Raw genomic sequence first — 21,640 nt, forward strand, 5'->3', positions numbered from 1 at the left:
GCCAACTTCAGATGGCTCCAAAATGAACCCACTGCTGGCCAAGGCCCAGCCCAGAACAGATGGCGATGATGCCTCTGGGATCAGGGATTTGAGTAGAAGAAAATGTTACTGCGCAGATGTAATTGCACTCAGAGAAGAGCAGAGTGAGAATATGTGAGAGGAACAGTCCTGCCCACACCCAGGGCAGGGCAGGAGGAGGGGCTGGAGCTGCTTCAGGAGCTGGAGCTGAGATTCCCCTGGGATTCCGTGGGGAAGCCCATATAGGAGGCAGCTGTGCCCTTGAAGCCCAGGGCGGGTCAGGGGAGCAGAGATCCACCTGCAGCCCCTGGAGGAGCCCACACCAGGAGCAGAGGAAGGACTCCAACTCCTCTTCCTGAGCATCAGCAGAAGCAACAGATGATGAGCTTGATCATAACCTCTATTCAATATCACCCTGCACTGCTGGAGGGTAGGAGGCAGAGCTGGGAAGGAGGCAGGTGTGGGGAAGCTGCTTCTCCAGTTTTATTTTACTTCTCATTATCCTGCTCAGATTTTGTTAGTAATAAACTCAGTTAATATCTCTAATTCGAGTCTGTTTTGCTCTGAAAGTATTTGATGAGGGAACCTTTTGCTGTATTTTCTCTGCTCTGCCCAGCTATGGAGGGCAGTGAGAGAGGCTTTGGCAGGTGCCTGGTGTCCAGCCAGGGTCACCCCACCACACAGGTGTTGGCTGTTGCTACAACCATTGCGATAGTTGTGTTGCAAAGAGCAACTCGGCACGACCTGCCCGGGTGATGCCAAAACAAGAGCAGCCCCTGGCCTCAGGGCTTTCCTCTCGGTTCCAGGCGACAGCCAGGGTGCAAAAGAGGTGACAGCCACCAAGCACCTGTCTGGAGGGGGCTGCCTGCCCACCCGTCCCAGCACCGTGCAGGGGGACACGTTGTGGACCCACACGAGCTGGGACAGGCTGCTGGCATCCACACCCGCCCTGTCACGCACCCATGGCCAGGGAGGGGCCGGCGCGGCTGAACATTAACCCCGGGGCGGTGTCCAGGGCTCCCCGGCGGCGCAGTCCCAGCACCCCAGAAACGCCTGTGATGAGGGGGCTCCGAGTCCGCTACCAGCTCCTGGTAGGTCCATCGTGGCAGCGTCCCACATGGCAGCAAGGAATGAGTTCTGGGGCAGCGCTGGGAGGCACCAGCCAGGCTGGACATTGGGCTGGACAGACAGAGAGGACTGCCCTGGGGAGAGTGATGGGCTGGGGATGTGCAGGGGACGATGGGCACAAGTGAGACCTGCCCCGGCAGCCCGCTCCCTCCAGAGGGTCCAGGGATAGATGTCCCGAGCCCCGGGGCTGCACTCGCTCCCCCTACTTGGCCCCTCAGGGAATTTCTGCCCTCCCGCCCTCGGGCATGGGCTGCACCCACAGCCATCCTGAGCACGTGGCTGGCTGAGACACTTGTCACCAGAGGCCACCAGGACCGCGGCACACCTCCGACCCCTTCCACACTGCGGGGTCAGCCTGACCGTGGGCAAAGGGGGAAAAGACAAGGCTTCACCCCTCCTATAGGACCTGCAGCTCCCTGCCTCCTCTTCCTCCTCCCCCTCCACCCCTTCCTCCGCCTCGGGTGGCGATACACCCTTGAAGTTCCGTGTGCAGTGGTGGCACGGCCTGGAGGGGTTCCAGGGCTTGGCACGTTATGGCACGGCACATAAGGGAGCAGCAGGGAGCTAGGCTGTAGGCTCAGCCTGGTGCCCATTCCCGTGGACTTCAGGCCCTCTCTGCAAGGCCCTGGACAGATGATGGGAGACATCCCACCTGGGCGGGGTCGGGAGCTGCCGCTCCCTCAGGCCCGCAGGGATGCTCACCTCCCGCTGCCCCCAGCCCGATCAGGACCAGGACCTGCCCATGGGATGCGAGGACCCAGCTGGAGAAGGGCAGCAGGACTGGGAGGGAGCCACAGCAGCAGCCGAAGAGGAGCCCTGCAGGCTGGTGCTGAGCACACCCAGCAGCATCCTGCGGGACTGGGAGATTGACGAGGTGAGGCACCCTCCGGCCGGCACAGGGACCCCACCCTGCCGCTCGTCTGCACAGGAATTGGTCGGTCCATTGTAAGGCCAGATGGGCGACATTCCCCTTTGCCTGGGGACAGTCACCTCAGTCACCTCTTTGGGGGAAGGATGCTTGGGGAGCCATCTCAGGTTTTCAGGGTGAGGATGCTTGAGGGAAGTATCCCAGGATGCTGCTGGGAGGGCCAGGGGCTTGAGGAGACCCCTTCAGGAATGCGTTGAAGGGGAGGGTACTTGGGACCATCTCTCGAAAGGATGCTCATGTGGGTGTCTTGGGAGGCTGCTTGGAGGGATGATGTGTGGGGCCACCTCTTGGGAGGACTCTCGATGAGATCTCTCAGGTTTGTGCTGGGGTAGGGGAGGATGCTCAGCCGGTCAGCACCGACTGAGGCCGCTGTGCCCCAGCTGGGCCTGCAGCTGCCCCCGCGGCTGTCGCAGCAGCCCTGGCACCTGCTCTACTCCACCGCCCGGGACGGCTTCAGCCTGCGGACGCTGTACCGGAGCGGGGCCCGGCCGGACTCTCCGACCCTGCTGCTCATCAGGGACACGGGGGCGCAGGTACGGCCGTGCCCTCCCCAGCCCGGCTGGCCCGTGTCACACGGGGCTTGGGCACCTCCTCGCTCCGTCGGTAGCACGGGGGACGAGTCCTGGTGCTGGGAGCCCCCCTGAATACCGAGCGGTGAGTCTCCCCCCTCTGCCTCCCCAGGCCTTCGGTGCCTTCTCCGCCAGCGCCATTCGCAGCAGCAGCGGCTTCTACGGCACCGGGGAGACGTTCCTGTTCTCCTTCTGCCCCGAGCTGAAGGTGCGGCTGCAGGCTGCCAGCCGTGGGGCAGGGGCTGGCCATGACCCGAGCACCGGGCCACCCCTGGGGGTCTCCGCGGTGCTGGGGGGAGGTGGGGTGACCTGGGGTCACGGAGCTGCGCTTGGCCGGACGCAGGGACAGCAGCCGGGGGATCCGGTTGGCAGCAGCCCCCCCGGGTTTGTCCAGGACTGGTGGGAGAAGGCGAATGCCAGGCAACGTGCAGGGAGGGAGGCTCAGGGAAAGGGACCCTGCCCAGCAGGGCGGTAGCAGCCCAGCTCTGGGCTGCCAGAATGTGGAGGCAGCCGCATGTCTGGCACCGCTGGAGGTCTGTGTGTGTGACGGGGCTTTAGTGGTGGCAGCTGTCCCCTGGCAGGGCCCACAGGGCTGCTGGCAGGAATGGGGCAGAGCCACAGGCTCGGCCAGGTCTTCTGGAGGCATGGAACACGGAGGTGCCCGAGCAGAGCCAGCTTGGCTCAGCAGCCCCCAGCTGGTCCTCGCAGGACAGGGACAGGAATGGGGGATGAGGACACTGCCCCAGCCCACTGTCCCCAGTGCGTGCTGTCCCCATGCAGGTGTTCAGGTGGACGGGCAGGAACGACTTTTTCGTGAAAGGGGATGTGAATCTTTTGATGGTCGGTGGGGGCAGGTAGGAACTGCGCCGGCAATTTCAGCCGCTCAGAGGGCCACCTGCCCCGATGGCCGTGAGAGCCATCACGGGATCCCAGGCTGCCCTGTGGAGCGGGGTCCGGGCACGCGGTGATGGTTTGAACCCCAAAACACTGGAACCGGTTGTCCAGCATCACTGGGCTTTCATTCCCTAACCCTACTGCCTGCTGGAAGGGCTGCCCGCTCCCAGCTCCAGCCCAGTCTGCTCCATGCCCGCTCCCTGCCTGCTTCCATGCCTGTTCCTTTCTCCCTCCATACCCGCTCCCTTCCCGCTCCCTTCCCCCTCCCTGCCCGCTCCCAGCCCTCTCCCACTCCCTGCCTGCAGGCGCGGCGCCATGCCTGGGCCAGCTGCTTGTCCAGTTGTCGTGCCCGTTTTGGGGAACAGAGGGTGAGGACGGGAGGTGGCTGCTCTCCCGGGAGTTGCCGTGGGAGGTCTCCAGCCATGAAGGAGGTAGGTCGCAGATGACCGTGCTCTTGGCACCTTCGCAGGGGGAGGTTTGGACTGTGGCTGGACGGGGACCTGCACCACGGGGGCAGCCAGCCCTGCGACACTTTCGACAACGAGACCCTCTCACACCGGGAGGAGTTCTGCATCCAGGATCTGGAAATGTGGGGTCTGGCCTGACCCCAACAATGACACCCAAGGAAAAAGTTGCTAGACAGGGGATGATTTGGACTGATGTTGAGCGCAGCTCTTCCCTAACAGCACCTGCAGAGCCTGTGGGATGCTACCAGCCTTACCCCTCCTCCTTTCACCTGCTGCCAATAATATTTCGATTTCATGGGGTAAGAACAGGCCTGTGGGGGCAGTGTGATTGGAAAAAACAGCAGTGAGGTCTCAGGCCTGCAGTGTTGCTGCCATGTGGTTGGGGAGCCCAGAGTGTGTTCATGGGCCCACATTGGCATAAAAGCTAAAACCCAAGGCATCATTTGCACAATTAACCCTAAACCTAACTCTAACCCAACCCTAACCCCAAGCCCAACACCAACCCACGTGGCTGGGATGAGGCAGTGCTGCCCCAGGAAGAGGGCACATGGCAGAGCTGAACACAGCAGAGCCCCACATGGAGAAGGAAGCTTCAAGAGCAGTGATGCTTGTAGGACTGAGCAAACCCAGGCAGCTTCTGCCCCCGGGGCCAGCTCTGGCACTATTGGGGACAGTCCCCATTCCTCAATAAACTCCTGGTCTCATCCTTGCCCTGTAAGCATTGAATGGCTCTGTGAAGGTGTGCAGGACCCGTGGTGGGGAGCAGGCTGGGAGCTGTGACAGCTATGTCCTGTCCCAGCCTGGGCTGTGTGTCCACAGCAAGAGTCGGGGGTCAGCCCAGGGCCCTGCTTCAGGGACCCATCCCCTGTCTGGCACAGTCCACACCCTCTGTCGCCCTGTGAGGACCAGGGTTTCCTCTTAGGGAGGGGATGACAAGCGCTCGTCTCACCCAGAGCTCCGCAATCTGTTGCCTCTTGCCTGGCTCATGGGGTTTAGCCTCTCATTCCTGGAGGCTGAGATAGCTCTCCTCCTCCTCGTCCACCCCCCGCCCCATCCAAGCAGCAGAACCAGCTCCACAGAGGGATTCCAAACAGGGGTTGTTTCTTGGGGTTCCATTGAAGGGCAAGTGTCTATCTGGTTTGACCACATTTGATGTGTTTATTGTGGGAGCACAGCTTCCAGCCAAAGTGTCACTCCATGACCTCACTTCATGTCAGCTCCTGTCCCTAAATCTGCTATTTTGTGAAGCCTGGATCCCATGGAGCCCCAGCCTACAGTCCTTTACACCCGCCCAACCCTTGAGTACCTTGTGCTGAACCTCACCAGTCATTTCTCTGTTGATTCCATCTCCCATGGCCTACCTGTGGCATCTCTCCAGCAGCTGGCATTTACTCCTTGCAGCACACATCCACACAGGCTGGGAGATTCAGAGAGAAATAGATGAGAATGGATTTAAGAGGACAGGCAGGATGGTGCAGGGCTCAGGCAGACACTACACTGACCAGCCCTATTTTCAACACAGCCCTCTCATACCCTTTTTCTCTCAACCCTTTCATATCTCCCTCCTCTTCCACCAGCTGAGTGCCACTGTCCCAGACCTCCAGTGACATGTGCCTGGAGCCCCCTGCAGCCCTTCAGGGCACCCAACTCAGGGCACCCAGCTCTAAAAGTGGCTGCACAGCACCATCCCCCTGGGGACCTTGCCCTCATGTCCATCAGGACCCTTTCCTATTACCAGCACTGCCTCACCCCTGACCAACACAAAGCCTCTGACTTCAGCCCCATTTCATTCTTCTGCCAGAAGCACTGGGGTAGGATCTCCAGCTCGGTGAGGCTGGAGGCACCTCTGGAGGTCACCTTGCCCAGCCCCTGCTCCACCAGGTCCACCCAGAGCCAGCTGCCCAGGATGTGTCCACGTGGCTTTTGAGTCTCTCCAGCCATGGAGACTCCACCACGTCCCTGGGCACCTGCCCCAGTGCTCAGCCACCCTGCCAGTGCAGAAGTGGCTCCTGAGCTCAGAGGGTCCCTCCTGTGTGTGTCACTTTGTGCCCGTGGCCCCTGGGGCTGTCCCTGGCCCCATCCCCTCTGCAGCTTCCCCCGGGTATTTATCCCCAGGAATGAGATTCCCTGAGCCTGCTGTGCTCCAGGCTGGGCAGTCCCAGCTCTCTCAGCCTCTCCTCACAGCAGAGATGCTCCAGTCCCTCCATCACCTTCCTGGCCCTGTGCTGGACTCTGTCCAGTCTGGTCCTGTCTCCTGTACTGGGCAGCCCAGCTCTGGGCCCAGCACTCCAGGGCTGGCCTCACTGGTGTGGAACAGAGGGGAGTGGTTCTGTACCTGCTGACAACATCCAGCCTAAGGTAAGGCAGCCCAGGACACCATTGGAACACTTGGCTGAAAGAGTAGTTGTTAGCACATTTGCTGGCTCACAGTGAATTCCTGGATCTTTTCCCCTACATTGCATCATGGGTGGGTGGCCTCAACGCATCCTGGTGAAGGAAACAACCCTTCTGAGATGCAGGACATTGTAGTTCCTCTTGGTGATCCTTCAGGGGGTTCCTGTCAGACCCTTTCTGCAGCCTGGTAAGATCACCCTGGACACAGCACACTCCTCTGGAGTACGAGCCACGTCTCCCCATCTGCAAATGTGCTGAGGGTGGACCTTATCCACCAGTAATGGGCTACTGGAACTGGACCCAGCACCATCCCCAGCAGACCTGTGCCACACTCTGAACCCAGTCCTCTGAACCCAGCCAGGCTTTGCTCCAGCCCTGCCTGCTCACTCAAACCCTGCTGAGCAGCCCACTGGGGCTGACGCCACCACGGCTCCCCCCTCAGCCCCAGGCACAGCCATCTCAGGACAGAAGGTGACCAGGTTGATCAGGCATGACTTCACCTTCTTTCCCCTCCTCAACAGCTGGAGCAGCATCTACTGGAGCTGGAGCCACCCTGGGAGTGGCTGCTGTCCAGGTGTGGCAGGGCCAGGTGGCCTCACTGTGCACAAGGAGTGGTGGGACCCTCCCTGAGCCCCAGCCCCACTGCCTGCAAGGAGATGTGAACCAAGAACTCTTCCAGAGGGAAGTTCTGCCACAGACAGCTGGTAGGAATACCTTGGCTGTTTGGAATGGCACAGTAAGACCATTTTCAGTAAAAAAAAAAAAAACAAAAAAAACCACAGTGCAATTCTTTAAAAGAATAATAAAATCATTGTTTATAAATTTATTCTTCAGAGAGGCTCAGATGAACATGTTGAGAAAAGAAATTCTCTCAGAACTTAACATTAAGTATAAACTTTTGGTTTAACATAAGCAAAAGATCTTTCCAAAGTATAAAGTGCACAGTTAGTAACAAATTATAAACAAACCCAATCAACAAGAACAAAATTATATCAAAATGATACTTGATCTTCTCCAGACAGATTAAGATCTTGATATTAAATGCCTTTAAGATAATGTTCCTGGAAGAATAGTAAGTTTTTAAAAAGCTTTTAAAGAGGTCACAAACCCTTCTAACCAGTTACCTGGTTCACCTGAAATACTGTTACACAGGAACACCAGAGGTTACACCTTCAGACACATAAGCACAGATACATAAGCAGCAGAAGTATTTGGATACTCATTTTCCCTCCCACTAACAGCATCAGTTCCCAGGATAAAAAGGGCAAAGGAGATGTGACAGAAGTTCAGGATTCTCTCACAGCACCTTCCCACTGGGTTATTTTTCAGGACTACCCTGACCACCCACACCTGTCTGCCTGAGCCAGATGCCCAGTACTCCTCTCCCAATTCCAGATATAAAGGCCATAGATTGCTCCAATTTCTGAGCATTACTGAACCTTATACTTCATGTTTTCAGTTTTGTGGCCAGATTTTTTCAAGCTTTGAGGTTTTATTTAGTGACAGCAGCCTTCCTCTTAGACCTGAGTAAAAGATGGGAGGAAAATGGTCTTCCTTGGTCTCTTGTTCAACAGCACAGACGTTCAGAACACTCACACCAGTACTGCCAGTAGAGGGAAAGAGAGAACCCTCACAGATCTACAAGAGACAGAAAAATGACATAGGGACGGCCACGAGATCCAGAACAGGGCAGGGCTACAAGAATGGAGGGATTCCTGATGAGCCTATCTGCCCAGTACAGTGTAAAGCAGAGCCAAGGTGTACCTGGTGCAGGATGGCAGAACCCTGCTGGCACTGCCCTGTCTGCACACGTGAGCCCTGGCAAACACCTGGGCAGCTCTGCCTTCCTGCAACCACTCACACTACAGGCCTTTTGAGCAGTCTTTGCAGGGCAGACAGTAAAAAAGATAACATTCCATGTATAAAAAATATATATCATAAGACAATAAAAAGCTGCATGGCACTGCAATACATTGTTACTTCAATAAAAGTTACGGTCACTTGTAGCAAGAGGCCTGCACCAGCTTTTTGTATAGCAGAAAAATAATATTTGATTACCAAAAGATTTCCCTCTCCCTTCCATTTTTTAAAAAAAATATATTAATTTTTATAATTTTGAAGATGCCACCCTGGGTAATTTCTTCTTTACCCCACTGTATTTTCAGAAGCATAGTTATCCCTCTCTTCCTCAGACACTAAGAAAATCCTAACTCTCCCAAAAACCCCATCAAACCTGGGTTAGGGTTTTTTCTGCTAAGTCATGCAATAGCACAGCTAAGGAAGGGATCAGAACTAGATGGAGTAGTAAAATCTTGTAATAACAATGAATTGCAATTTTTAAAGTTACTCTTGCTACACAGTGCCAATACATTCAAAACTAAATGAGAACTGAGTTTACTCTGTTGTAGTATGTTGTTTTTTAGAAGTCCATCTGGAATATGCATTTTAAGTATCTACATTAAAACATTCTGTATTGTAAAATGCATTCTGCATTGTTCTGTGAATTCTTCCAGTCCGTCCAACCAGCTTTTAGAGTTGACGCTCAAATTTACTCATCTTCTGAGGAAGCAGACTGAATAGTAAAAGAAACCTGTTATTCATCAAAAGAAAGCCTTTGTTTGCAGCTGGGTTCTGAGGCTCTCCTGTGTTCATGATGTCACATTATTCCAGCCTTCCTTCATTGGAATTAGATGAGGAGCAACAACATCACCATCCTAATATAAAAATTCAGGAAACATTATTTCACTTTCGCTTGACATTCTGAAGCAGAGAAAAAGCAGCTCACTCTCAGGTTTAACAGGAAAAAAAAAATAAATCCAAGGCCCTAGATTCTCTGTAAATCAACAAATACTGGTGACTGTGCATCCCAGGGGTGGAAACTGCTGCAGTGAGTGGTGGGGAGACAAAAGTGCCTTGCCTGAGAAGGTATCACCATTGGCAGTTCAGTTTTTCCTAAATTATTATCAGAAAATCTGGAAGGTCAACTGGCTGTATTCTGGCCACTGGTCTACAAAGAATCATTAAGTGTTTCCTCTGACTTCACCACAGTACCTCATTAACACTGCTGCAATCAGCCTACCCTGGGTGCTGGGATGTGCCTTGCAATGTCTGTCTGAGACAAGCACGGTTGGTACAGCAGCTGAGGCAGTGAGCCTCATCCCAGTCAGATACAGACATTAATCACAATGTGCTTACAGGACACAACCACACTCTACAACCAGAGAAAGCTTGATCCATTTGTAAAAAGCCCTTCTAAAACTAACTGTTCTAAAAGACAGATGCCAGAAGAATGACCTAGGAACAGGCCTTACATGGTTTTACATGCCTGTATCCCCACCTAGGAACATTCATCTCCTGGGAGGCCTCTTGTGTTTGAGGATGTAGCTCTTTCCCAGCCTGGTCTAGTGGAAGGTGCATCTGCCCATGGCAGGGGTTTGGAACAAGGTGATCTTCAAGGTCTCCTTCTAACCCAAACCATTTCATGATTCTATGATCCTATGGTATTTCCAGGTGTCTCCAGCACCACTTCAGTGAAACCAGAGCCCGCTCAGATGGGAGCTGTGATAAAATCAGGGGTTAGGTGAGTGAGTGAGTGCCTCTGCCACAAAGGCAAGGCCTGAATGTCAAACCTTTTAACGAAAATGCAAGCTTATTGATGAAGATGATGAGCTCTAAACAAGAATATAATAAGTGAATTTGTTACCTGTGGTTTGGTGAAATCATTCTGCATACACCACTGAACAAAGTACTGTTTCGCAGCTGAAATAATACGTGGATCCTGACTTTTGTAATAAACCCGGATAACCTGCTCCATAAATATTATGGGTAAAAGCTTTGAAACCTTTGAAATAAAACAGACAAAAACTTCAGTGTTTCTTGGAATACAAAAGGAAAGCAGTAAGAAGCTCCACTATAATCCACGTGCTTTATCCTAATCAATTGTGATATTTGGACTCCCAGTGCACTCCAATTAAAAAGTGTTCATATGCAAAGGCCATCACAGGGTTCTAGACTGTCATACTACAACACACACTGAAGACCTGCAAGGCATGGATCCCACCACCCCTCCACAAATACTGCACAACCAACCATCCATCACAGGTGGTAAAAATGCTTTTCAGAAGGCAAGTAAAAACCTACCTGTTCTTTACTGATTTTGACTGCCTTGGAAGGATCAGCCTTGCAATAGAAGTGAACTTTATCAATTGGATTCTGTTCCTTCATTCCGTAATCCATGCTGATAACCTTGCATGTAAAACAAAGCAAATGTCATTTGTTAACATTTGTCTTTAGTTTTCTCATAATAAATACAAAAGGCCACACACAATCCACTCCTGAAAATTACAATAATCAAATAGTAATTAACTAATTATTACTTTAAAAAACAATTTTCTATTTGTATTTTGCACAGTTTCTTCGACCCCCTCTTGCTCTGATGCTGCCAGGTGGATATTCACATTTACAGTGACCAGCTCCCAGTTGTGCTCTGAAATATCTCAGTTTCCAGCACTGGAAGTGGACCAGTCCACTTGCCAGCCTGGGCCTCCCCAAAACACACAACCCACAGAGGCTGTAGCAGAGCTCACAATTATAAACACAAAGTTTAGACAACATTATTTAAATTGGCCTGGCACACCAATATTTCTGTGGTCAGCAGGAATCCACTTCCCTACAATTTCAGTCTGTGGGATGGGAAAACCCCAGGCTAATTTTTTTTAAAGCTCAGTGAACTGCTACAGTCTTGCCCACTGAAGTGAACCTTCAGTGCAAGGGTGCCCAGAATGAACTGAGAACAGGGATTAAGCTGTGTGGTACCTGCAGACTGCCCCTGCCCCCTCCCCTGTCTCAGGGTCCCTCCCTGCCAACACTGCTGTCTGCTGTGGCAGCAGGTGCTTTGTGCAGCAGACAAACCCCAGAGGGCCTACTAGGCACCAGGTATGCAACACCAGGAGCCTGGAGGTCCCTGTGCCTCTTTTCCTCCCACTGGCCCCACAGGTTTCCTGCTTTCCTGACCTATCCAGTGGTCCCCAGGCTGCTGCCATTGACACCTATGTACCAAACCCCACGGGTTTTCCCACTGCTCCTTGTTGGAGTGAGGACAGTGACAGGAGAGCCCATTTGTCACCAGGAGCAGTGTACAGATGACAGCTCAATGAGGTTGCCCCATACCCTCCCACCACAGCAAACCTCCCATGGGAATCTCGTTGCCCTCAGACCCTCAAACTGAAGCAGGCCTCCAGCTACAGACACCCTGTGGGTTTGTTCCTTCACCAAGGTACACAAGGCCCTCTGTGATACTCAAGTTTTTACTTGAACCCGCTCTGAGAGGTGTTTACATCAACTATGAAATTCTCAGCCTTTAGCTCCACATCTGGAGGGTCCTTCTTTGGCTTGGAATTTGCAATGCTTTCTGCCAGGATATTACTCTGAAAGAAACCAAACCAAAATATTAACTCAGATTACTTTTATGCATTCTCAGGTTCAGGTCAAGGCAACACAACACGTGACACAGTATGTTTTTAAACTAAAGCTTTCAATTCCTCATAGCTTGACAAGACTCTTGCAGCAATCTGGTTGTTTGAATTACTGTACACCATAGCCATTAGTACAAAACCCAGTTTTTAGAAACAAACTAGGCTTAGGCAATTGAGAAGACCCAAAATCTGCCAGTCTGTGGAACAGTTTTACACCTGATGATGGGGCAGGGGAAGAGCAGGAGTGCCATCCAGAATGCTGAAGCATGAAAGCAGAAAATAAGTACCCTCAACCAACAGTTTTAGCAATACAAATATGTTGCAATTAAGTTCCCCAAAGCTGAATACTAGACATTTTCACTGAACTTTTTAAAAGAGGGTCTGAAGGATCTTATCCTCTAATAAAGCTTTTATTCAGTAAAACATAAAATAACACAAGAGACACACAACCACAGAAAACACCCCACAAAAAGTACTCTGCTAAATTACTCCACAAAAGATGAAACCCACAAACTGGTTTTGTTTGATTTTGGCCCCAAGGGAATATTCCCTGCTGACACTCAGGTTAGCACAAAGCAGAGTAGCATGGCTAGAGAACAGCTGTCTGCTGAAATGTTTGAGTCCTCATTCAAAGGCTGTGGCCTTCATTCAGGGCTGCTGTGTCTTGGGGAAGATGCAAGATCTGAAGCAGCAAGATTTCCTGGGAGCAACTGAGACTCATGGGAGTACAGCCCAGAGCAGTCAGGAGACTATCCAGGAGGGAAGGAATTCAGCTAGGAGCAGTTGGGTTGGTTTTGTTTTTTTGGTTTTTTTTTTCTGCTGATTTGTTCATTGCAGAGATGGGGAGACTGATAAGCAGAAAATCACACACATTGCCAAGCTGAGGCATGTGTGTGGTTTGTAGTGACTCAAGAAACTAAAGCAAGGTTTATTTAGATTGAGAGCAAGCTTGGAGGAAAACCTTGCCAGGAGGGAACTGGCTTGAAGCAGCTTGTCTGTAACTATTTCTACTCTGTATCAGAATGTATATGCTTTAACTTTCTTCCAATCTTTGCTTGCATCATTTTGAAATTATCTCTCTGGTTTGCCTTAACTGGAAACTCAGCCTGAATTTAAGAACTCTGAAGCTGTTTGGGATTTTCCCCTGGCTCTGACCAGCTTGAGATCACAGAATTGCATGGGGCTGGGGCAACCTGGTCAAGTGGAAGCTCTCCCTGTCCATGGCAGGAGGTTGGACTGGACGGCCTTTAAAGGTCCTTTCCAACCCAAACCACACTGTGATTCTAAACATAACCTTGTGGAGTGTGAAGGAGCAGACCAGAAACAGCTCTGTCTTGTGCAGCCACTGATCCCCTCCAGGACTGGGAGGAGGCTCTGGCATTCGTGCTACAGGCACCACAGGAAGAAAAATTCTCCCTCAGCCCTCAGCTGTGCACCCCAGGCTGCAAAGCACTGGCTGGATGTAATTACAGCACCAGCAGTGATCCAGTCTCCCTTCAAAACAACACCCTGGAAAGCCCAAGATTCAGTGCCTCTGGCCAGACTTTCAAAATGAGAGCTTCTCCTTTCATTAGCCAAGCTTCTAAATGGAACTGTTTAAAGGTGGAACTCATAACATCTGTTCTCACACCTGCCTCCTTATTTGTTGGGCCACTTATCTCAACCTTCTCCTCAGAAGGGCAGAAACCTGACAATCCATGTACAACCATTTCATGTTTGCTTTCACCTATTTCCTCCAGATATTGTAATACAGAATCTCTTAACACTACTTTTCCTTAGACAAAGAACACAAGCAAACCTTCTCTTCAAACAAAAAGATGAGCAGCTACATCTGGTAATCCTTGTCTAACCTTATTCTTTTAAAGAGCTGAATTATTTTTATGAAGGCTTTCTGGATACTGACATCCACTTCTGGAAATCAGGCATAGAAAATTTTCACCATTATGGCTGAAGTTTGGGGTAAGTAACTGATGATTTGACAACAGAGTATAGCACATTAAAAGAGCTGAGCCAGCTGAAGTGAGATCTAATATATCATTACTTTGAAATAAGACAACAGGAATTAAACTGCTATCTGCTTTGAAAAGCACTCATGAAAGACTGGAAAAAGTACATGCATGTTCATGCTTAGTATAGAATTGAACACCAAGAAATTCAGCAGCTATTATTTAGTTTGATATTTACTCTCAAAGCAAAGCACACAAATTACAGTTCAAAGCAAATGTGCTCCTGATTATTTTGAAATTTTCATGAACATCAAATGATGTAATAACCTTCTCAATCACTGGACTGTAAGAGTCTCTTATAAAATTTTGTATTTTTCAGCAAAGATTTTCCTGAAAATATTTCTGTAATAATCAGCTTCTGAATTTCCACCTTGCCATTCTTCTGACTCTTTGTAGATAAAACTTTCCCCAATTTTTTATATGTTTCATGGCTCAGCTACTTAAAGATGGGAAGAAAACTTTCGACTCCATTTTTTGAATTGCAAATAACAAAAACAACCCAATCCTTCAAACTAAACAAAGCCCACGTGGAGGTAGATATAAATGGATGGTCAGCAACTTCAAGTACATTTTTATGGGTACAGAATTCAGAACCTTCCACTAAAGGACATTACCTTTACAATTTCCTTCTTTGATTCAGGTCGAGTCTCTCCTAAAAATTTGTATAATTCACGTCGTTCTACTTTACGCAAAATTTCTTGTGCCTCCTCCAGTTCTGGATTATTTGAGTGCAGAATTTCCAGGTAGATACAGTCTGCCAAAGTAGAATTGATTTTTGTTATGTATGTCACAATCCAGTGTCACAGTAAAATGAACAAACAGGGCCAAAGGTTAAAGCAATCAGAAAAACTGCTGGTTCAGGAAAGACACTTTCAGGGAATGACAGAACTAAGTTTGAGAAGTCACGATATTATCTTAATCATCATTAGATTCACAACGGTTGTTGGCAGAAAAACTATCTCAATTCTCACCCTGGCAACATACTTTGTTATTTCACTAGAAGTTACTTTCTCCTCTTGTTTAGCAGTCTATCCTGAACTCCACCACTAACTAGCTCAGGACATGGGTACTTTGCCCTGTAAAAAAACATAAAGAATGACCATTAAGCCTTCAGGTTTTCTGACTTTGGATGTCAGAATCAAAATCCCCCCTTCTGTCTCCACATGACAGTGACACATGAAGTGAGATTCCCACCATCAGTTGGAGCAAGACAGAGGTTTCTTTGGATATGGCTTCAGGGCAGAAACTCCTCCTAGAGACTGCTGAGACTCCTTTCCTAGAGACTGCTAATGCCAGGATGCTGCTGACCTGATCTGCACCCCATGACTGCATTCCCTGGCCAGGAACATCTGGGCAGCATGGAGGCATGCTGCATGCACATCACCGTAAGAGCCCACCCAGAGCTGCAACCAGGATGAGGAGCTCCCAGCACGGTCCAGAACAACCTCTGAGCCATGTACCAAAACACCTTCAACTGGTTTAATGGACAAGGTCAACCAAAGCCAGGAACTTCTCCATGAGGAACCACATACCAGTTCTCTTCAGATAAAGGACAGATAATGCAGGGGAAATAGGCAGCCCATGAACATCTTCCCTGTGTAGAAGTAGCAGTGACAAGAAGACTTTGCAATCTCAGCCTTTTCTACAGATAGGATTTCCTGCCAAATCTGGAGGCAACACATTCAAAACCAACCCAGTTCTTCATCTACTATGGAAGCAGGCCAGGGAACTTTCTGCTGCAGAACGTCCCAGAGGTTCATCATTTGTAGAGGTTCATAACTGGACAATTTCACAGAAGCATCACTCAACAGGAATTGCTGAAACAAACCTCAGGAGCATCCAGGTTGCAAGCACCTGTCCTGTTTAAAGGACAGGTGTCTGCCAAGGAAGATGGGAACCTCCCTTGGAATGGAGAATATGACTCCCTTTCCCTCCAATTATTCTAACTTTGAAATGAGGGGGCTGTCAGGCACAGCTGTGGGAGAAGCAGCAGCAGTTGGTTCCCAGTGTGTGTGTGCGTATCCCAAGGCAAACAAACAGCAGCCCCGGCACAGCCCCGAGCAGGGGCAGAGCCCCAGTGCCAGCCTCGTCCCGGCCGCGGGCACCTTCCCCTGCGGTGCAGTTCCGGGCACGGCCGGCAGGGGCGCTGCTGGCTCCCGGCCGGGCAGGGCGGCTGCGATGATTCCCCCGCGGCTGCAGGGGGCGCTGTGGCGGAGCTCGGCCGCCTCTCTCCACACGGGAATGGCGGAAGGGAGGGAGGGAGGGAGAAGGGGCTGCCTGAGGGAACTCACGGCGAGCAGCCGGTCCCGGTGCTGGTGCTCCTCCAAATGGGGAAATGGACTGCAGCAGGAGACCTCTGAGCAGCAGCTGGAACGGCAGAGGCGGGCAGACCCCGGGTGGCAAACAAAGTGTAGCAAAGACTCCGGAGCAGCGCCAGGAGCCGCGGGGTGACCCGGCAGGCCGGGTGTAGCAAAAAAGGCCAGAGCAGTCCCAGAAAGCAGCGGGGCTGGGCAGAAGCAGGAGGGCTCCCATAGCAGCTGCCAATAGAGACACTCCCCCTGGGAAGAGGGAAGGGGCCGGGTCCCCTTCTCTGGCGAGCAGAAGCTCACCCACGGTGAGCAGAAAGTAGTGCAGGACAGAACTCTGCGGTGGCAGCAAATTCTCCCCACAGCAGCAGCCTGCCCATCTCACCTCTGATCCCGAGGGAAAGAGTTAGACAGGAGCTGAGCCCAGTCCCTCACCCAAAATCTCCCGCTCTGTCTGCCCTTCCCAAGAGAGAGCCCCCCAGGCAAGAGATGATAGCACACTGCACCCTTCCCCCTCCTCCTTGGCTACCTCTTTTGTCTCTCTTAAGTATAGTGTGTTCCCATCTCTTAGGCAACAAATGGGAGAAAATTCCCTGAGCAAAAAGAAAAGAAGGGAAAAATTCTACCCGCCAGAGCACTAGAGGCAGCAAAGAGGTTTAAGAGGAGAACATACTCATCCTTCATGCTTCACTGTACATCTGATACTAGTACATTCCTCACATCACTTTCCCTGCTGTTCAGCCCTCCTTGTTGAATAGATGGTCCCAACAAGCAGCTCCTTGCTGTGGCTGGGCATAGCACTGCTGTCCTTGCCCTGAACTGTGCTCTTCACCAGGTACCACAGGTAAGCAGGTAGCTATAGCAGGACCCGCCAGGCCAGCCAGCCCCCAGAACAGGCCCAAGCCGGGAACAACTTCACCTCAGTTCTCTCCTTTCTTCCCAGCCTTCCACTGCTCAGCAATGCAATTCACCTTCCCCAACAACTACTGCCCCTCAAAGCCAGCCCCCCTTGTCCTGCTCTGAGCAGAGGCACAAAACGACAGAGGGGACACGCAGCTCCTCAGCACCAGTGTGTGGTCAGACTGCAGATGGCTGTGGCATATGAAGGGCTGCCAGCAGAAGGCCTTTAGCATGACAAAGGCTAAGGCACACAGGATTCTCCGAAACAGTGCCCTCAGGCCCTGTCACTTCATCCATGGGCCAAAGATAGAAGTTCTTTAGTCCATCTGTTGGCCAGCTAAGACTTGGTGATGGAAATTCAGGAGAGTCGGCCTGGAAGTCCTGGTGAGCTGTAGCTGACAGGTGCTGCCAGTAATCAAGAGCAGCCCTGAGCAGGACCTTGCAGTACCCCTGCCCTGCATGCACACAGCTAACCACAGAGCCTTGGAGCACTAGGGTTACCTGGCCCACACTGCAGCTCTGAACACAACCAGGGGAACACTGGTGCCCCACAGCACAGACCAGGAGAGGCAGGCAAGCAGGGCAGTAACCTTGAGACCCCACGAGAACTGTTTGGAACTTGCTTTGGGAATAGCTGCACACCACAACACACATCCAACACTTTACCTGACAGAGCCACCTGTAGTATCAGTTAGAGCTCACTTACATCCCACTTGTGACAAGTGCAACAAACTCAGGGCACAGGCAGGACCTTCTAACACTGCTGAATGTGAGCATAGGTGGAACATGAAGTTGGTGCTTCTTTCTCTCTCTCTCTCAACATAAAAGTGATTTAAACTAGAAGGTCTTGCTTTCCTAGCAATATTTGAGAGCACAAGCATTAGACAGACAAGGCCTGCCCCACCTTCTGTGCACAGCAGTAAAAACAGCATTTTAACAGGTACTCATGCTCTTTTACTTAAAAAAAAAATTCTGAGACCTCATACCAGTCAGTTTAGTGTAGGCTTCCATGTCTTCCATTGCTGTAGAAATCCGATACACTTTTCCTCCAGAGCCTTTTATTTCTAAAAATCTGTCTGCTTTCTGAAAGGCTTCTGTTATCCTAGTTTGAGACATAATTATAACTTTAGCATAATATCATTTTGAAACACCTCACTGGTCAACAGGAAAAATGAAACAAAGCAGTATGTTATAAACAGAAGACAACCAATGAAACTGCATCCCCAGCACACAGCAGACACTGATCACTGCAACATCTGCACATTCCAACAGAGATTTACTGAAGACAGGTTCAGAACAGAATGTAACCTTTAGACAAATGAGCAAATTCACTTTGTTCTGCTTCAGACTGTGTTTAGCACTGCCGAGACAACTGCAGAGCCCTGCAAAATAGTGACATGGTCCCTCAGCTACAGCAAGGTTTCTTCACAGATACACACAACTGTTCACAGACTCCCTGCTTCCCGAGTTAGCCGAGAGGGTACAAAGCACTGTAAAGGGAAAGTATCACAAGCATGCAGTATCTTCAGAAGGGAAAATATTATGTTCTAAAGATTAAGTTCTTCCAGATTTCCATGTACCTTGCTGTCATTTCCAGCTTGGACACTCTTTTGGAAAGGCTGCTGTAAGAATAGGAAGCCAAGAACTGGGTTTTCCTAAACTAAAAAATATATTTTACTCGTCATATGTAGCCACTGTCAAAGCTGAGCATTTTTAGTCTGAGTTTTAGAGGATTCCTAAATCAGGAGCTGAAGTTTATAAAATGAAAGCTATCCAAATCACTCTTGTACTGTGTAGTCCTTAACATTGTCTTTTACCAAACTCATCAGACAGTTACCCAGCAGACAACACACTAAGGAAAAAATTATTTGGGGATACAAGTATTTCTGGTTCTCAAGAAAAGCAAAAAGAATAATGTTATAGGGAAAATTCTATAGACATCAAAAAGAGAGGTAAAAAAGCAGATAGCCAGCTGAATTGGTCCTGAACAAATCTTGCACTACATAAACACAAAGCCAGGCCTTAGCTGAGCTAAATGAGGCCATTCATGGCTTTACTCTGTTACTAACCTTGCTCTAGGAGCCAAGCAGTTTGAGCTAAGTGGTCTCTAACGTGCAGATAAGGATTTGACTTCAGCTGTCAGCAATTTAAATGGTTTAAGCACACCTTGGTCCTGTGCTTCTTCAGGCCTTTAGTAATTTTCCTTTGAAAATTAAATTTTGCGAGGAATTTAATTTTACGCGGAAGGATGTTTCTGTCCTGTTTTGGTTTTTGTTTGCTTTGTTAACCACAGTCCCTATGACACTCTAAGCACTTTAAGTCTTTTCACAAGAATCAGAACCTGCTTTTATTCTATGTCACACCTTACTGATTTTCTGAATATTCTAAATGGATATGGATTGTTTCAAGAATTTAAAAATAAACTGAAAAGGAAGGAAAGGAAAATAAACTTGCATTATTTCAATGATGTTGCCAGTCTTATGCTGGTATGCTCTCCGGTGCAGGCAATTCCGGGTGTGGAACATCTCATACAAATTTCCAACTTCCTGAAACAGAGAACCCTGATCAACATTTTCTCTGGCTACTGTCTTACTAGGAAAATTAAAACAATCAATCAATTAATTAAATTAGTTGTCTCCTCCCATTCACAGCATAAAGCAGAATGATTATTATTCACAATTTCCAAATTCTGGATCTGGCTCAGGCCACTGTAGGAGAGCAGAGTGCTGACAGTGACCCCAGGCAGCCTGGCAGTGAAGAGGATCCCTCATTCCTTTAGCAGCCCCTCACCACAGCTACGGTCACTTCCTGCCCAGCAGACCTGGAACAGGATCCTGCAGATCTGACAGGTCTATAGAGTCTCCCCTGACAGGACCTGCCACAAATCCTTTCAAAGTGGTTTGCTCTGTCCCTCCCCCAAACAGCAGCTTCAGAGGAAAACTTTCAGAGCAGCAACTACTTCTCTCCCTCTTGAGCTAAAAGGAGCATGGGGCAGGACCCCCAGGACCCCTGTGTGCCCCCAGGTGCTCTGACTCACCCTGGGCTGCACATGCTGCTCACCTTGTCACGGGTGCAGATGTGCTTCTGGTTTTTCACTTCACAGACCCGAGTGAAGATAAGCAATCGTTTATAGTCAAAATTATTCGGGATTCCCAGGTGATGGCAATCCCTAGAAATATTCCACAGAGTGTTTAACAATACGATCATTTTTGTACATACAGTAGCATTTTGTCAATAGGAATTCCTAATAAAATGTAAGATTTGTACCTTGCAAAATAATCCCACTTGTCAACGTCAATGCCGTTTTTTTTATTAGCTACAATCTCATAGAGGAAACTTTTCTCCTTTGGTCGACCACGGTAGGGCCACTGACAGGAACCAGGAACCAGAAACAACAGGAAATGAAAGAGTTAATTAAACAATGTCAAACAGCTTTTTAAAGACAGCAGGAATACACTTTGACTTTGCCTGTGATAAACATCCAACACTGAGGTAGTGAAGAACAAAAAGACAAGGAAGGAACTTCCAGAAGCTATCAGGCATTAAAAACTGCAGAACAGGGCCTAAAACCCATAGAACACAAGTATTCATTGCCCATTACTCTACTGAAAAAAAGCAAAAAAAAAAGCAAAAAAAAAGCGTATCAACAAACAGGGGAATTTTTGGAATTATTTAATTCTCAGCGAATTAAATACACAAACATGTCACTGTCCTGCAATCTGCAATCTACAGCTTTATAGAACAGAGTTCAAAAAACACTTAGATGTTTTAAGCAAAATTTGTTTGAATAGTAAGTTACTTAAACTCCTACCTAACAAGGGACAATTCAGCTATAAGGTAAATAGGAAATGAACAACAAAATAGTAAGATACAAGATGCACATTTTCTTGAAAATTTGAAGATCCTTCAACCTAAAAAAGTGCCATAAAGTGGCCCTGAAATTCTGAAAGTGTAAAACCTTGTATGCAAACACAGTTTCCATGTTACCTGCACTACAGAAATACTAAAAGTGATGTGAATAGCAATGGAAACACGTGCAAGCATTAGGAAGAAAGCACAAAATGGATAAAAATACCACTATCACAAAGAGCTCTGCTACTGGGATATGTTCAGGACACTGTGCCTGAACCCATTCAGACACCCATTCTCCATGTCATGACAGAGGCCACAGCAATCTACTGCCGAACACCAGGGGGGTGCTGCCACGTATCATGTGTGGCACTCCTCTTCTGGTATCCTACTGGAAAACAGGCACAGAATCCAAACAAAGCAACCAGACACAGGGAAAGAACCTGGCACAAGATCAATGCTAGTGGCAGGCACCAAGATTCATGTGAAAACAAGCCCAGCAGGACAAAAATCAGTTTGTGGATTTTGTAAATGAATCCTTCCTATAGGATCTCATGCTCAATTTCACTGTGCCAAGTCCCTCGTATTTGCCATGGGATTGCTATCCACTCCTGCAGCAGAAAATAATGGGCAAGTGTGAACATTTGTGGGTTACTTGTTTGGTTCTACATATAAATTCTGGTTAGGACCAGATTGCCCTTAGAGAT

General features: G+C 49.5%; 2 protein-coding genes across 2 annotated transcripts in view; one reads left to right on the top strand and one right to left on the bottom strand.

Annotated features, from left to right (window-relative positions):
• Nucleotides 1-1,076: 1,076 nt before the first annotated feature.
• Nucleotides 1,077-4,142, top strand: TLDC2 (TBC/LysM-associated domain containing 2). The gene is made up of 6 exons (XM_062505280.1): nucleotides 1,077-1,109; nucleotides 1,865-2,020; nucleotides 2,455-2,607; nucleotides 2,756-2,851; nucleotides 3,424-3,497; nucleotides 4,007-4,142. Exons 1-6 carry the CDS (start codon nucleotides 1,077-1,079, stop codon nucleotides 4,140-4,142), a joined length of 648 nt encoding a protein of 215 aa, XP_062361264.1.
• Nucleotides 4,143-6,877: 2,735 nt separating this feature from the next.
• The window catches only part of SAMHD1 (SAM and HD domain containing deoxynucleoside triphosphate triphosphohydrolase 1), a 28,737-nt gene continuing 13,974 nt past the window's right edge, over nucleotides 6,878-21,640 (bottom strand). The window contains 10 exon segments of the mRNA XM_062504881.1: nucleotides 6,878-9,054; nucleotides 9,056-9,112; nucleotides 10,102-10,239; nucleotides 10,539-10,643; nucleotides 11,735-11,824; nucleotides 14,493-14,632; nucleotides 18,071-18,186; nucleotides 19,539-19,630; nucleotides 20,145-20,253; nucleotides 20,352-20,452. Coding sequence (XP_062360865.1) covers nucleotides 8,992-9,054; nucleotides 9,056-9,112; nucleotides 10,102-10,239; nucleotides 10,539-10,643; nucleotides 11,735-11,824; nucleotides 14,493-14,632; nucleotides 18,071-18,186; nucleotides 19,539-19,630; nucleotides 20,145-20,253; nucleotides 20,352-20,452 — 1,011 coding nt within the window. The 3' untranslated portion in view covers nucleotides 6,878-8,991.

The sequence above is a fragment of the Cinclus cinclus genome, chromosome 18 (assembly GCF_963662255.1).
Source record: "Cinclus cinclus chromosome 18, bCinCin1.1, whole genome shotgun sequence".
Taxonomy (NCBI): Eukaryota; Metazoa; Chordata; class Aves; order Passeriformes; family Cinclidae; genus Cinclus; species Cinclus cinclus.